The sequence below is a fragment of the Rhinatrema bivittatum genome, chromosome 1 (genome assembly GCF_901001135.1).
Source record: "Rhinatrema bivittatum chromosome 1, aRhiBiv1.1, whole genome shotgun sequence".
Lineage (NCBI taxonomy): Eukaryota > Metazoa > Chordata > Amphibia > Gymnophiona > Rhinatrematidae > Rhinatrema > Rhinatrema bivittatum.
In genome coordinates, this window is record NC_042615.1 from 749,550,108 (window position 1) to 749,566,015 (window position 15,908).

The following is a 15,908-nucleotide window of genomic DNA, read 5'->3' on the forward strand; positions in this document are numbered from 1 at the left end:
CACTGCCCTTTTTTTTTTTAAGCCGAGGTATCTGCTAAAACTTCAGGGTGGTGCATTAACTTTTTTTTTTTTTTAACTGCACCTCCGCCCATTAAATCGGAGGAGTGTACAATTTACTTCCGCCTCAAGCTTGCTGTCCCACGTGGACAAGAGTACAGTGGATACAGGAAGAAACCACCGACATAAACCTCCCCCCCAAACTCTGAGAAAGCTGCATTTTTTTTTTAAACAAGTTCGTAGGCTGAAATAGAGGCGGCAGGACTTAGAGGAGAGCGCTGCACGACTCAGTCCTGACAGACGCAGGATGCCGAGCTGCGTGCAGGCACCGAAGGCGCAGGAGAGAAGGCAAAAGCCAGCGTGCGATTCCCGCAAGCAACGCAACGCCCCTCCCACCCTTTACTGCACCACATCAGGTCCGGGTGTGTGCGAGAAAGGAAGAGGGCAGGCTGGACAACCACTCCATCCTCGGTCCTGTCCCGGGACGGAAGCGGCACCGGCTGCTACTCCCAGATCCAGCCTAGGCACGCATGCCACCCCCCCAAGCCACAAATCCCGGCCATAGCACCAATAACGCTGCTCGCAAGAAGCTTGCACCTGCTCTCTCACACTCTCCGTAGGACTGGAGCAAAGGCAGTTCCTCCAGAGAAAAGGGACAGCGACCGAGGCTGACTCTCAGCCTGGTAACACCGCTTAACCTACCGCACACAGCCTGAGCAAAAGAAAGGGCAGGGCGAGCTACTGCCCGCCCTCTTATCTTCCACCCTGGCTCCCCGCCCCACTGATCCTTGATCCAATGGGATCATGTCCCTGACAAGAAGGGACACTAACAAGCCTGAGAGCTCTCTGATCTTGACTCTACCATCCAGTCTTGCTTTGCTTCTCAGCTGTTTTGCCCCCTCCCCTTCCCCTACCTTCATGCTAGCTGGACCAGCTGCCCTTACCGGAGCCCTGATGTCTTCATTTGACTCCTCGCAGTTGTTGATGGTGTGTATTTCTCAGATTTCTAGAAAGGATTGCATCCAGGCTGCTGAGCTGAGCTGAGCTGCGAGCAAGGGAAGAGAGGACGAGCAGCGTGAGAGCAGGAGGATCTTCCTTTCCCAGGGCTGCTCCCTCTCCCTGGCCGCCAGGGGCTTCAGGAGCACCGCCAAGAAACCCCTCAGACTCTGCAAAAGCACCAAGCTTTTTGCTGCTGGGTTCATCTTTTCTTTTTCTTTCTTTCTTTTTTTTTTTGTTTTTTCTTTTTTTGCTGCTGTTCATTTTGTTTGGTTTGGGTTTTTTTGCATACAATTGATGATTGTGAACTTTAAAAGATATTGCCACGGTGTACTGTAAAGGATACCTGAGCCTGACGCAACTCATGAATTTCTTGGCTGGTGGATTGAATCTTGGGTTTTCATGTCATTCTTAGGTCTGAAGAGACCAGCTAAAAGGTAAGAAGCCTACCAAGGGTTTTCCCTGCTGAGTGAAGCCCTTGAAATCCTTGGGAGAAAGTGGATTGGTAAAGCAAATCTTGAGACTTGTGCAAGAAGGGTTTTTGGGGGTTGTGCAAATTCAGACTTTGCTTTTATTTTCCTGAGCAGTAATGTACTGCTTGAAAATAAAGTAACGAGGTTGCAAAGAAAATGCAATCTGGAAGAAAATGGTACTGCTATTAAATGATTTGGGAGAAATATGCACATTTTAAACATGTAGACAAAATTCGGTAAGATTTCCCTGCAATTTGCATGGTTTATTTCAGCAGTGAAAAGTAATGTATACACTGTGCACAAGTTTTAGCGTGATGATAACAACCTGCAAGGGCAGCTATAGCTCTCAGTTTAATTATCCTGGGCATCATAGACTTATTAAAAAAAAAAAAGTTTGCTATTTGACTTTTAACAACAGGGCATATTAATTCTATGATAACGGATCTAAGGCAGTAAGGAGCGCACCAAAAGAATGAGTACCTTTTGGGTTTGATAGTTTCATTAGGAAAAAATAAAAAGTTCGAGATCTTGGAACAGTGTGTATTACTCAATCTCCATTCTCACAATTAACCATGAAAGCAACTTTATAAGTAACAGAGGATCACATAGCCTCGCCTTCGGTCTGGGGCTGCCTGCATTGCACGTTCACTTTAAAGTGCTCCGCTGAATTCAATTATGCAAGCTCTGATCGCGCACGTCGTTCCGACGGATATAGCTTAGCAGCAGTAACCGAAACGTGGCCCCAGAAAAACAGGCACGGTCGGTGGAGGCAGATTGCCTTTCGAGCCTTTGATCTCCCACTTCCCCTTCCCCCGGAGCCGTGTGTGCCCTTTTGATATGGGTCCCAGCGAGTGTCTCCCGTGCCAGCTGGCAAATTCATTTCTGTCATCGCACAACCGCGCTCTTTCTGGCATGGGCTGACGGCCAGCATCGTTTAGCCCCGCTCTTACCTCGGTATTATTTTGGAGCCCTGGATTCAATTTTTTTTTTTTTTTTTTTTTAACGGGGGGAAAGAGACTGGGGGAGACTTGGTCTGCAACAAGTGGCTGCTAGCCTGATCCGGTGGCTGCGCCTGGCAGGTTCGTGCTGGGTGGGTCACTGCAAAGTGCAGAGAAGGGGTTTGCGCGCTATTTAACTCGACCTATGTCTCATCTCTCCCCCCCGGACTGAAAAAAAAAAAAAAAAAGCTGCCAAATTCGGAGTGGAAGAGGCAGATCGGATCTACGCAGTCCCACTCGGACTTGGAAACAGTGAGCGAGAGCAGAGGAATCTCAGAAATGCCACGGCAAGATTCACATTTTGTTCCGGAGGACGGGTCCCGGTACAAGGGGAAAGGAGTGGACACATTGCGGGGCCCTCGTAAATATCTGACAGCTCTCTTGTCAGCGCCGTAGTCCATATTAGGAAAGTCGATGGGGGAAGGGAGAGCCCGTGCTGCACGAGAAGAAAATCCACGGCGCATCTTCCGAGCCAGAAACGAACGTGGCCCTTGCTCCTGTTACCACACGGACCTGATTCCTCAGGCCAACAGTGCATCCGGCCGCTTCGCAGAATTGCAGGAGCTCTCAGCAAAGGCCAAAGGCCTCCGATTTAAAGTGAAAAAAAAATAAGGGGGGGAGGGGGGCACCACCTCTATCTGACTTTTGCAACCCGTGAAATATGTGGGAAAAGCCCTCATCTCATACCATAGCTGCCAGCGCTATGGGTGCGTGAATACCCCTTAATATTGAACAAACTCTTTGGCTGCGTGCAGGGAGGGGGCGCTTTTATTACCAGCCCCAATCATTTTGAAATGTTGGCCCCTATTCCTGGTACTGCGCGGTTGCTTCAAACCCTGCTTTGCAGTACGTTTAAAGGTTTGCTAGGCAGCCTCCTAATTAATAATAACGTCCTCTTTTATCATTTTTTTTACAACAACAAATCCGGGAAGGGCCCAGCTTCTGTAGCAGTAACGGATGAATCAATGGATCTTTAGTATGAAAGTGACTAGACACCACTGCCCTCTACTGTCCGGGCAAAGACTAGCAGGCACGGAGTAGAGCCCTCCATGACCGTTCCCTTTTCTGTCCGCCCGGGCACTCCGGAGCCAATCGAAGCCGAGGGACTGCGCATGGCTTCTGAACAGTAAAATCCCTCCACTTGCCCTGGCTTAGTGGAAAGCAAAGGGAAGGAAGCAGTTTCCAAACATGTGCCCCAGGGCCCAAGCGTCCAGTTTGCTTAAGCTGTCTGATAAAAAGTTACTTCTGACACATTCAGATAACTTTATTGGCATGACAATATGTGCATGTGTTGCCAAAGTAATAGCTTAGATGATCAAAATAAAAGGGAGGAAAATTATATACCTATACATATAAAAGTAGTAGTAATAATAGCAACATGCAATTAATTACAGGGTGCACCAGGTGAGTGGGATAGATTGCTGGCAGTGTTGATGTCTTTAGTTTGAGCAATTCTGGGGTTAGCTTTTTTTTTTTTTTTTTTGTAAGAGCTGAGAATTATTTCCCCCTTAAGTTCCATCTCTCCTTGTGTTTACAGAGACATTTTAAAACCTGTTCTGGAGAGAGAAAAAAAAAACATGCACGCCACCTTCATTGGTAGGATGTTACAATGTCTGCAAAAATTTGCAAATCACCCTAAACAAGAATACACAGGTATTCTTTATATCAAAATTCTAAACTGCTCGTAATTAGGAAAGCAAAATATTTATTTTCTTTGTCTTTTTCATACTTAAGAACAACAAGTTGTTAAAATATTGCATCCATCACAGAAGGGAGTTAGTTATATGATGAAAATATAAAATAAATTTCAGGGATACATTAAAAGAAACAGAGGCCCCACATCTGTTGGACATCTTAAGTTACCAGATAGAATACAATTCACACTTGGCTAATCGCCAGACCAGATTTCTCAAGAGATTACCAAAGAACCACAGCATAGGACCCAGTATGTGTTCTAGATGAAATGTTTCCTAATCTAATTGAAGTCGTTATGTATTCTAGGCAGTTACCCCAGCAATTTTCCTTGCCTTATTATAAAGCTCTTTTTGACAGTTCAGCTGTTGCTGAGTAGAGGATGAGATTTGAGGGTTTTGTGCATGATTTCAAATGCGATCAATGAATTTTCTAGTTTTAATACAACTACTTAACATTCCTATAGCACTACTAGACCTACAAGGTGCTGTACAGAAGCACTAAATAGAGGCAAGCCCTGCTCCATCGAGCTTAAACTCCAAAGCCAATAATTCCTGGCAATCGCTTAAGTACAACAGTAAGACATGTTTAACCCAGAGGGTCAAAATATGAAAGTTTGGGGGATTTAAAAACAATCTCAGAGGTAGGTTTTAAGTGGAATTGAAAAGGGCCAGAAATGAAACAAGAGGCACCAATTTATTGTGTAAACCCCGCAGTTCAACTTGAAAATACTAATTTACCATTCTTAAACTTTCCTGGAGTAAAAAAAAATCAGCGATGTGAAACAAGAGGGCTAAGTAGCTAGATTCCGGGATACAGTATTGGAACTGTGTTTGCTGTTTTTCTCAGTCACTCCTGCTTCTAATTCTCATTGCTTTATTTGCCGTGGTGTTCACACATGTTGGAATGAGAGGTGTGTATTTTTATGAAAGAAATTCTCTTTTTCCCCAAGCCCACTCTTGGTATTTCCCATGTATCAGTGTGATGCCTGCCTTAAGTCTGATCCCCTAACTGGATTTAGATTCATCATCCTGGGGCCAGACACTCAGTATGAATTGTGAAATATTAAGTAACCACTGGCATCTCATTAGTAATTAAATACAAATTGAGAAGATTTTGATATTCTTGTTGTTATAACTGCCAAGTCAATGATTTAAAAAAAAAAAAAAAAATCCTACTAGTGTTGTTTAAAATACTTATTGTGTTCCCAAAGAGTTCAAGCCAGACAATTTAATTCTGAGAAGGAATGAGTTAAAAACTGAAGTTCCAAGTTTCCCAAACTTAGCAGGGATGAACATCATGTGGTTATGCTTTCTCTGTTAACCCTCCGACATGAAAAGCAGGTTCTCTTTCCAACATGTCTGCAGATGTAGCCAGAGAGGATCCGGTTATTTCTTGAAAGAGGCTGTGATCAAGGTCCAGGTTTAAACCCTCTGAGATACTACAGATTATTATATTTCATGAAGGGCAAGTTTTGCTGGCCAGCTGTCCTTGAAACATCATTATGAAATGAATAAACTCCCTTGCAAGTGTTGCATTCTGAATAAAATATTGCTCTTCGGATCCTGGGGCTGAGGTGATGAATAAGCTGAATCTGCTCCAGGCTAACCCATTGTGCTCTGATTTTAGCATTTCCTTTGCAAAGAAAAATAGGGCACATGCACAAAGCCATCTAATTATAGATGGCCTTTTTAAAAAATTTATTATATAGAAAATGTTTGGGGGAGGGACAAGACAGGCTGATTATTTTCTGTAGGATCCTACATCTGTTGCGTACTCTGAGCTGCCTGGTTAATTGAGGCCATTCTCTGTGTAAGGCAGTCTGAAGAGGAAGCAGAACCCAAGCACAGTGACCTCTAGAGGTAGGGGCAAAATGTCCCCAGAGGTAGAGGCAAGAGTCACACCACAGCACCGTACAGAGAGGCAGGGCTAGACAGCCCATAGCCCATAACCATGTGGTACAGGCTATGGAAGAAAAGGCTGGAGGAGATAAGGGAGTTCCCCAGGCCTCTGCATAGAGTGCAGTCACGGGAGAAAAGCAGCCAGTGTTCAGCTATTTAATCAGACTCTGAGAAGTGAGACAGAGTAAATTCTGCCACCCATGCACGTAATTCTTAGATTTAATCTGGCATTTTCTTCCTTCTTTTTTTTTTTTTTTTTTGAAATGGACAGGTCCCTTTCCTGGAAGTCCGTCTAAGATGAAGTTATGGACTGTTGTGGCTGTCTGTGTGTTGCTGCTGAGCTCCGTGTCCAGCACCCCACTGCCCGCAAGCTGGCAGGCTGGTAAGAAGCTCTTCCATGTGCCAGCGTCCCCAGCGGAAGAGGAGGAGGAGCAGCAGCAGCCCTTGCCAGTGCCCCGGGACCCCGGAGCAGCCAGCCCCCCTCTGCCCACTCGCTGTAAGCAACAGTGCCAGATCCTGCCTTGCTGCCACTCACTGGCTCCATAACCCTGCCGTATGACCAGGAAGCTCCTTATTTCCCAATAATTTTGCAAGGAACTCTGTAAGACTTTGGTGCATGCATTGGAGTCAGCCTAGGTTTTATAATAGCGCACTGGAATGTTTATACTGATATCTGTAGTAGATGCACCAGAAGTTTTCAGAAGGCATCTAGGATCTCATCTGAAGTTGACATCAGGTGGTAGTGCAGCTTCTAGTAGTCCTGTCCATCCTGGATTCTTTGCAAGTGATGATACCTTTTATTAGGCCAACATGAAAATGATCCAGAAGCATTGTGACACAGGAGGTTTTGAAAGAACCGGGAGCTTGAGCATGTCATCGTTGCCTGTTAATAATTTTCAGACTTGTCCAATAAAAGGCATCGTGTAGCATGTAAAGAATCCAGTCACTGATGCCAGTAATAGATTTGAATGTTTGCTACAAGTTCAGCCTTTTTTACGCAGTGCCTGCTATGGCCAATACTCAAACTGCTTACAGCGGGGCACCGACTCTTTGTTGTCTCCCAGAATTTTGAAAGCATGTGCTGGTCACTCAGCGACATATCGTGTCAAGAAAAGACACTTTTGTACAATGATGAAATCAGTTTTCTTCCTCTGTGATAAGAGATAATTTACCTTGATAGACAAGAAAAAAGCCTACATGGGACAAATTGTGCATTTTCGTTTTCTAATCCTTTTACCCCAGATAGTGTGACATAGCAGAAATAGTCAGAGGTCATTAGCTACACATTCCCCTTGAATTTGAAAACCCCCCTCCCTTTGTCACTAAGACTGTGTGCTATCCCTATTATTGATCATTACTTTGAGGTCTATTCTGTTACTCGGTCATTTATATCTGATATGCATGGAGGTGATTAAGCAGAAGGTATCCATCATGTTACTTAACACTTCCCCTTGCTAAGGAGACAGGTGATACCACTACCAGTGTCAGTTTCTGCGGGGCTTCTAAACCAAAGAAACAAACACAATATCCTTTTTTTTTTCCCCCCTCCTCTGGCATGCGAGTGAATAAGGTAATGAACCAGAACGGTATTAATCATTAAAAAGAGGGGGTTGACCTTGGCATCTTTGATGTCATAGTTCTTATTGAATACAGCTGACAGGTTTCTATTTTGTTCTGCTTTTGCCTCTAGCATCACACATTTCTGTGGCAAACATGAAAGTAAAGCCAGTTCCAAGGCAGGTGCACAGTTTATTTGACATTTTTTTTGAAACTCTGTACCATAGCTCAACCTGAGCTACCAATGTGGGCAGTCTGTCCCAACAGCAGAGCCGTATTTAATCCAACTGAATATAATTTAAGGATTTTTTTTTTAATTGTGCTCTGTAAATTCTTAATAATAATAATAGAATAATTCCCTCTCTCTCAAGCCATCTCCTCCTCCTTCTGCTTTTGTAGAGCATCCATACTTAGTGCATTGTAGTCCCTTAGAACAATTATAGACTCACAGTAAAAAGCAGACAGGAAGCTGAATTCTCATCTTAGATTTGAGCAGCAAGGGTTATAACAACAGAACTAATGGAGCCTGTGTACCTTGATGCACACACATACATAGACCGAAAAAAAAACAAAAAACGTGTCAGTACACACCTGGAACCCTTGCTGTGTATTAAAAATCTAATGTGAGTAGGACACTAACCACAAAAGTTTCAGGGGGAATAGGAGCATTGCTTAGTTTGGAGGAGCAAAGGGCAGGGAATGTATGTTGGTGCGGTGGGCAGAAGGGGCCTGATTCGGCACTAGCAGCTGGAGCATTTAAAGGGTGGGAGGTGCACTGCTCCTCCATTACCCACCGAAGCTAAACCTGTGGGCGGTGGGAGTGAGGGGAAAAACACTCACACACAGACATGGTGATCTCATAAGAAGAGTAGGCTAAAATACTTAATGAATTAATCCAATAATATTCATGACTGTGCTGCACCGCGTCTGACCAAGGTACATCGATTTCACCACAAGCTAGTAGGAAAACAATCCAAGAGAGAAAACAGAGCACAAAGCAAAACTATTTTCCCAGTTTGCTCTAGAGTGAAGGTATTGTACAATATTCAGTGTAAAAGTGTTAAAATATCTTGTGTACATACTGCCTTATTTATGAAGGAAACCAAGGATGCTGACTATCAGTAAGGCATAACAGAAAACTCCCTTGTCACATTCCACTACTGCCTGTGACAGATTATCCAAAGTAACCCCCAGCAATAAATACACGGTGAAGAAGCTTCTCTAAGGCATGATGCCGTTTGTTAGGGTTGGTAAAGCAGATGAATGCTTCTTCAGTCTGTCCAGTACCCCACATTCTGAGAAATGATTAACATAAACCTGCCAAAGGTAAAATTCTAAAATGTACCAGAATATTATTTTACTACCAGCCTGCACTGTGAATTTATACTCAACAATGTTCAGATAACCCAAATATTTTGACAAGTTCCTCAATCTACTTTCATGTAAAGCACCTACCTAAACAATCAATTTGCTTTTGGTTATGATGGCAAATACCAATATTTGAAATATTTTAACCTCTAAGTGCAAAGCTCAAGTATATTTATATATACACACACACACACATACACACTAACAGATATATATATATTTTTTTTCATATTGCTGCAGGAAGCCACTGTGTTTTCTTTCCTTAAACTGGCTAGTCCCTGTATTCCGGTACAAGAATGGTATTTAGTTATGATAGCTTAACCCATGGCAGTTCTAAGTCACCTTTTTTTTTTTTTTTTAATAAATTTTGCTAACAACTTAACTCCTACTCACAGGCATCTTTACCATTGATCCCTTACTCTGACAAGAGAAGTCATTTTTTCAAATCACCAATGATTATGCGGATTATGAAACAAATAATAATAATAACAAATAAAGGTTTCACATAACCTACACCTTCTCTCTTTCTCTGTTTTTGAACAGCTAATATGCCAGACCACTATTTAAATCAATTTGATGATGTTATGGAGTTTATCCAAACCACCATAAGAAGACTGAGGAGGTCACCAGAACGACAAATGCCAGTTCTTTCTAAACGAGAAAGGAATCGACAAAGTGCAGCCACGGCATACACCGATTATTCCAGTAGAAAGATGGCCAAGGACAGGAGGCGTAAAAATCGGAATTGTGTCTTAAAGGAAATACATTTAAATGTGACTGATTTGGATCTGGGATATGAAACCAAAGAGGAGCTCATCTTCCGGTATTGTAGTGGATCCTGTAATGCGCCAGAGACCACTTACGACCAAATTTTAAAAAACTTAACCAGAAAGAAGAAGTTGGTCAATGACAAAGTGAAGCAGGCTTGTTGCAGACCCATTGCCTTCGATGACGCAGTTTCGTTTTTGGATGAAAAATTAGATTATCATACGCTGAAACAACATTCCGCCAAGAAATGTGGATGTGTCTGACTCACTGATATCTCTGCAGAATGTATTGCATTCCTGTGATAATGCAAACGGGAGGGAACAGAGGTTCCCTGAGAAGGGTTTGCAGAAGATGGAGACGTGGACCAAGGATGATGGAGTATACAGTTAACCTGGGAGTCTGCAGGTGCAAATGGCCAGCCACACAGACCTGCATGGAAGCCATACAGAAAGCTGAGGCTTCTGGTTCCTGAAGCAAAACCACCACCAGGCAACAAGCATCAGGTTGGAGCTCCATAACGGATGGAGGAATGGATGTGCTAGCACCACTTTGTTGGGCATGATTCAGCGGAGGAGGTGGTTGGATCAGTTATAAATGGGCTTAAAAACACAACCAGCTTTGTATCATGCACTGATGTTTTGGGGGTTTTTTTTTTTTGCTCTTCGGTTGTTACATTACAGGCAGTGAAGGGGAATGTTAATCCTGTGCAGCCTCCATAACTAACTGGGCTTTTTTGACAGTATTTATTGACCACTCCTTGCTAGAATACGTTCCTCCAAAACAATTTACCAAAGGTACCATTTTGTTCCATACCCACACACACACACTTAACTTTCTAAGGCTAAATTGGGTGAGAATTGCCTTTTAGCAATTCATTTAAAAGAGGTTAAGATCTGAAGCCATTTGAGCCATTGAATGGAAACCTGTACCTAATTTTGTACAATAAGTGCAAGATATTACTTCCCTGCTACTGGTAATGGCAAGTTGTGTTTTTAAGCATTTTAGTGGTGGTAGGCTGATGGGACATCAAGCCCAACTACACAACAAAGAAGGTGTTTCTCTTGGTTTACAAAGGACTCATTTCTCTTCCATAACAGTACGTTGACAATTGGTTTCTTCCCCTCCCCCAACCAAAACTGACTTACTCGATGCCATGCATCCATGCAGATACCTGAATATATAAGAGATATTTATTGAGATTTAAGTTATTGTTATTTATTACCGTCCAGTTATGAAAGTCTCCTTTTACTTATTTATTGAAAGTTTCTTTTCAAAAGGTGCCAAAGTGGAACATGCTTGCAAGACACGGTTAAACTGGGAACAAGAATCCAAGTATCAACATTTATGGCAGCACAAAAAAATCACTTACTTTACCTTTTTAACAAAACTCTAGTCTGGTTTTCGTACTGCTCAAGTTCTAGGCCCTGTTCACAAAGCTTTTTTACCCATTATGTACATGTGGAAAAATTTCTTCCTGAATAAGGGTCTATTAATTATATTTACATTTAGAAAGCATTATCTTTATCATAATTTTACTGACTGACCTCTTATTACTACCATAATCAACTAATGGGCACATTTCTGTCCTGCTCCTTAATCAAATCCAGAAAAATAACACTGGGGGAAAAAATGTGTTTTCCAAGATAGTAATTTTTAAGCCTCAACAAGTACCCTGGAAATCTAATTGAATCTTGTGCTTATTTTCTCTTATATATATATACTGGTGAAAAGTGCCCAGTATTGCTCAGGTGGTCTGGTCTTTAACAGCCTGTGTGTATGTGTGTGCCTGTGCTTGGGGGGGAGGGGGCTATATGTGTGTGTGTATGCCTGTGCATGTTGTGTTTGGGGGAGCCTGTGCATGTGAGTGTGTGCCTGTGCATGTCTATGCCTGTGTGTGCATATATATGTGACAGCTTATGTGCACGTGTGGGTCTGTGTATGTAAGAGCCTTTGTGCACTTTTGTGAGCTTGTGCGTGCTTGCATGAGTTTGTGTGCTGCGTGCTTGGATGCACTTCACACTAGTACAAGCTTGCATGTATGCTTGTGTAAACATGTGAGTGCCCTTGTGCAAGCTTGTTCACATTTGCAAGAGCTTCCATGTGCCTATATGTATGTTCCTGTGCCTGTCTGTCCATGTGTGTGGGAGTGTGACAGGGCTTTGCAGACAGAGCATATTAGTGAACATTTCCCAAGGTTGCTTGAGTTATCTGGTCAATAGCCTGTGTGTGTGTGTGTGTGTGCGTGTGTGTGTGTGTGTGCGTGCACCTGTGCCGGCCTCTGTGTGTCTGTGGGAGGGCATGTGCCTCTGTGTGTATGTGTATCTTTGTAGGGGAGTGTCTGCCTGTGTATGGGTGTTTGTATGTCTCTGCCTGTGTGTACCTATGTGTGTGTTTGCCTGCATGTGTGGCCCGTGCTTCTGTCTGCGTGTGCGTATGACAGTGCTTTCCAGAAGAGCATATTGTCTTTGCACTTTGCACCTTCCACTATTCTGGGCCTCATCTGGTGACTACAGACAGACACGACAGTGTGACTGACACAACCAACACAAGCACACTGCACAGGATTAAAAATATATCCCAATGCTGGGATTAAATTCAATCCAGGGATAAAATAAATTAAATTATTTATGTAAAACGCTCTAAAATTCCTTTAATTCACCAAAGTATTTCATGATCCACTTGGCACTAATCCATTAAGAAAAATTCTGTATTTCTGCTTTGGATAGTGTTTCTTTGTAAAGAAAGAACTGCATTCAGAAAATGGAGAGCTACTGCCTATCACATCAAAAAAAAAAAGCTATTTTTTCTTTCTGATGTTGGCGATTTACTTATTGAATAATAATGGAAGTACAGTAAAATAGAATATAGTCAGTTTAAGTGAAGCATTAATAACTTCCATCAAATCTTTACCATGCTACAGATTATGTAATAAGCAAAAGTTTTTCTAAGGTTAATAATGTTTTTTTTAACCATTTATAGTACTCAGGGCTGACCTTGGAGGGGTGCGGAGTCCAGGGCAAATATAACCAAGCTGCAACACCCACCCACCCCCACCATCAGAGATTGAATGGGGCAGGGGAAATGACTATCCATGCCACCCCCCTCCAAGGCTGAAGAGCGGGTAGGGGTTGCAGCTGTGAAGAACAGCCCCAGAGGGAGGAGGGATAAGAGAGAGAGAGAGAGACAGCAGCACTGGCCAGCAAGCCACTTCAAAAGTAGCAGTGGGAACATGGTGCACAGTTCCTGCCCGCGCAATGTGATATTACCCCGCCACCCCCGCCCAGGACAGCCCTGATAGTACTGTTGATCCCACTATATACACACTAGAGGTGAAATAGGTACTCCCACCACTGCCTGTGGTGTGGGAAACAATGTGTTGCTAGGCCTAAAAAGATTCAAGTCAATTCAGAGTCTGTGAGGACCGTTAAGATCCCTTTATTTTCCTTCTGAGTTTAATTGTCACGGAGGAGAAAATCAAGATTATGGCCGTACTACCCTGACATATGTAAAGCCTGAGAAAAGCATGAACAACTGCAGCGATTAAAACTAGGCGAAAGGCTATTAAAAAAGGTGCTCAGGACCGGCTCTAGGGCAAATGGTGCCCGGAGTGAAACGTCGTCTCCCGCACCCCCCCCCCCCCCCCTCCCCTCATGGCATCTCCCCATGCCCACACAAAGCATTCCTTGGTAGTCCAGTGACACCCCCACCTACATTTTAGAAAATGGCGTCAAAAAGCCCGGAGCTAGAGGACGTACCGGGCCTCCACTAGACTACCAGGGAGACCTTCTTGTAAGCAAGGGGCGGGAGAGGGATCCATTACGGCCACGCCAGCGCTCCCTTATCCCGCCGCAGCCACTCTGGGACTCTCTTGGGCCTCGGCAGGATGAGTGATGCTAGTGGTGCCCAGGGCGGCTCATGGCGCCACAGGCGATTGCCCAGCTTGCTCCTACCCAAACTCCAGCCCTGAAGGGGCTTATGTCTATTCTAAACAGTGTGATAGTGTAAGGATGACCGTAGATTGGGATTAAAAAAGAAAGAAAGAAAACCTAAGAATAAAAGCTAATGAGAACATAAGCAATCCGATTTACTGGAGTTAGTGCTGCTGCTTTAGTGATGTGTCGCTTCACCTTTGGCTGTCTGCCAACTTCAGCCCATTTCTCCCACACCATAGTAGGATTTCAGTTATGGCAAAGTACTCTTGTGTTTAATCTATAAAAGGGTAAAGTTTGTGATTTTTCGAAATAGCATCCAAATGGAGGGAGTATTTTACTTCTGCTTCTGGAGTATTTTACTTCTGTGATTTATGTCTCAGTCATTTGTGTTATTCAACCAAAGTTCTCTACAGACTTTATTTTTGTACAATATTCATTTTATAACTTTTTACGAAATAAAACTCATTTCTATCATTATCCGTATTTTACTAGCACTTCTTAAAGAGGGAGAAGGTTTACTCATACCCATGAGGGGTTGTGCACTGTGTTTGATTACCACTCAGTTCGTGAGAAAATATTGAGATTGGTAGAAAAAAGAAATACCTAGGGTAACAAAGAATGTAAATGTTTGTGATCCGACTAAACTGTCAGAACAGTTGTTTTAAGATCTATAAAAAGATGAGATTCATGCTTGGATTTCCACTGAAAACAGGAAAAAACAGTATGAAGCGAAAGGCTATATTTAAAAAGATAAAGAATGCAAATAAGGTGGTAAATAGATGAAAACTTAAACAGTAAGCAACTTTAACAGCAACCACCATCTCGTTACCCAAATCTTGAACATCTCTGAAATGCAGAGCGTGCACTGCGAGTCTAACAGATTCATTAGCCTACAGCCAGCTGCAGGAAACCTTCAGTAAACATCACAGAGCTCTTACCATTTATGTTCTTAAGGGATTGTTCCTGCTTAAAGTGAGGGAACAAACATAAAAAAATAGAATCAGAGGCAAGGAGTGTGTTTTTAAGCACAGACGAATCCACTGTGAAACTAAGACTTCTTCACTAGACTAAAGAATCTGCAGCTCTCTCCTTAGTTAATGATAACGTTGGGACTGTAAACATCGGCAAAGAAGTCAAACCGAATTGATTAGAGAGGATGACAATCACCCTCTGAATGAGAGAAATAAGAGAGACTTGCTAAAGCCAAGAACATTGGGATTTGGTTATCTGGAGCTGTTGGCTCAGTTCATTAGTTCTAACATGCAATATTTTCTTACAAATACTGGCATGCTTCAAAAATATTCCTAGCATGTAGTCAGTCAGTCACCAGTGTGTCTGTATGTCAGCATTTAAGAGCATAAGATGTGCCATACTGGGCCAGGCCAAGGTCCATCATGACCTGCACCCTAACTCCAAAAGTGGTACCAAGCAGACCATCAAGAGTAGATTCCATTCCCTGTTGCTCGCACCCAAGGATAAGCAGTGGCTTTCCCAAGTCTACGTGGCTAATGATTGTTTATGGGCTTTTCCTCTAGGAACTTGTCCAAACATAAACCCAGCTATGCTAGATGCCTTGACCACATCCTCTGGCAACAAATTTCACAGTTTGATTGTGCATTGAGAGAAAAAAAAAGTCTCTAATTTGTTTTAAATCTGCAACCAGTTAACTTCATGAAGTGTCTCCTAGTCTTAGTACTAATGGAAAGTGTAATTGTCCCCTATTTACCTGTTCCAACCTCTTTGGGGGTCATTTTCCAAGGAGTTAATTCCGCAAATCGCACTAACAGCCGTTAACACGATTTGCGAATGCAAATTACTAAGTTTGTATTCAGGGGGGGGCGGAGTTGGGGTGGAGCATATGTAAAGTAAGAAAGAGTTACCATGTGCAGCGAAACAGCTGCAGTGTTAACGTGGGTGGGTGGGTGAGAGAGAGAGAGAGAGAGACAGACTTGCTATAGTGTCTCTTCCCTAGACAGGTATTTGTATCCCTATGAGAGGCCCACCTAGTAACTCGAGGTGGGGATTAGGTATTAGTGTAGAGGGTTGGGGGCTACTTTCACATTCAACGTGAGACGTACGAACAGAACAGTGGTCTCTTGTGAAGATTTGATGGCCTTCGGAGTGGGGAAACTCATTCCAAGATGAGATTTGGACAATGTTCTCTCCACCTAGCTTGTTGTTGCCCAGGTAGAGTGTCCATCAAGCTAGGTGGAGAGAACATTGCCC

The 15,908-nt window shown here is 43.2% G+C and overlaps 1 protein-coding gene across 5 annotated transcripts; it reads left to right on the plus strand.

Annotated features, from left to right (window-relative positions):
• The first annotated feature begins 315 nt into the window (after nucleotides 1–315).
• Nucleotides 316–14,153, plus strand: GDNF (glial cell derived neurotrophic factor). 5 transcript variants are annotated; one of them, XM_029578513.1, is made up of 3 exons: nucleotides 316–984; nucleotides 6,329–6,553; nucleotides 9,526–14,153. In XM_029578513.1, the coding sequence occupies exons 2-3, from the start codon at nucleotides 6,355–6,357 to the stop codon at nucleotides 10,011–10,013; spliced, it is 687 nt and encodes a 228-aa protein (XP_029434373.1). In that variant the 5' UTR covers nucleotides 316–984; nucleotides 6,329–6,354; the 3' UTR covers nucleotides 10,014–14,153. The 5 variants fall into 5 exon arrangements, with proteins under 5 accessions (XP_029434373.1, XP_029434363.1, XP_029434391.1 ...); XM_029578503.1 differs by having other exon boundaries at nucleotides 317–1,430; XM_029578531.1 differs by having other exon boundaries at nucleotides 317–1,430; nucleotides 6,329–6,439.
• Nucleotides 14,154–15,908: the final 1,755 nt, after the last annotated feature.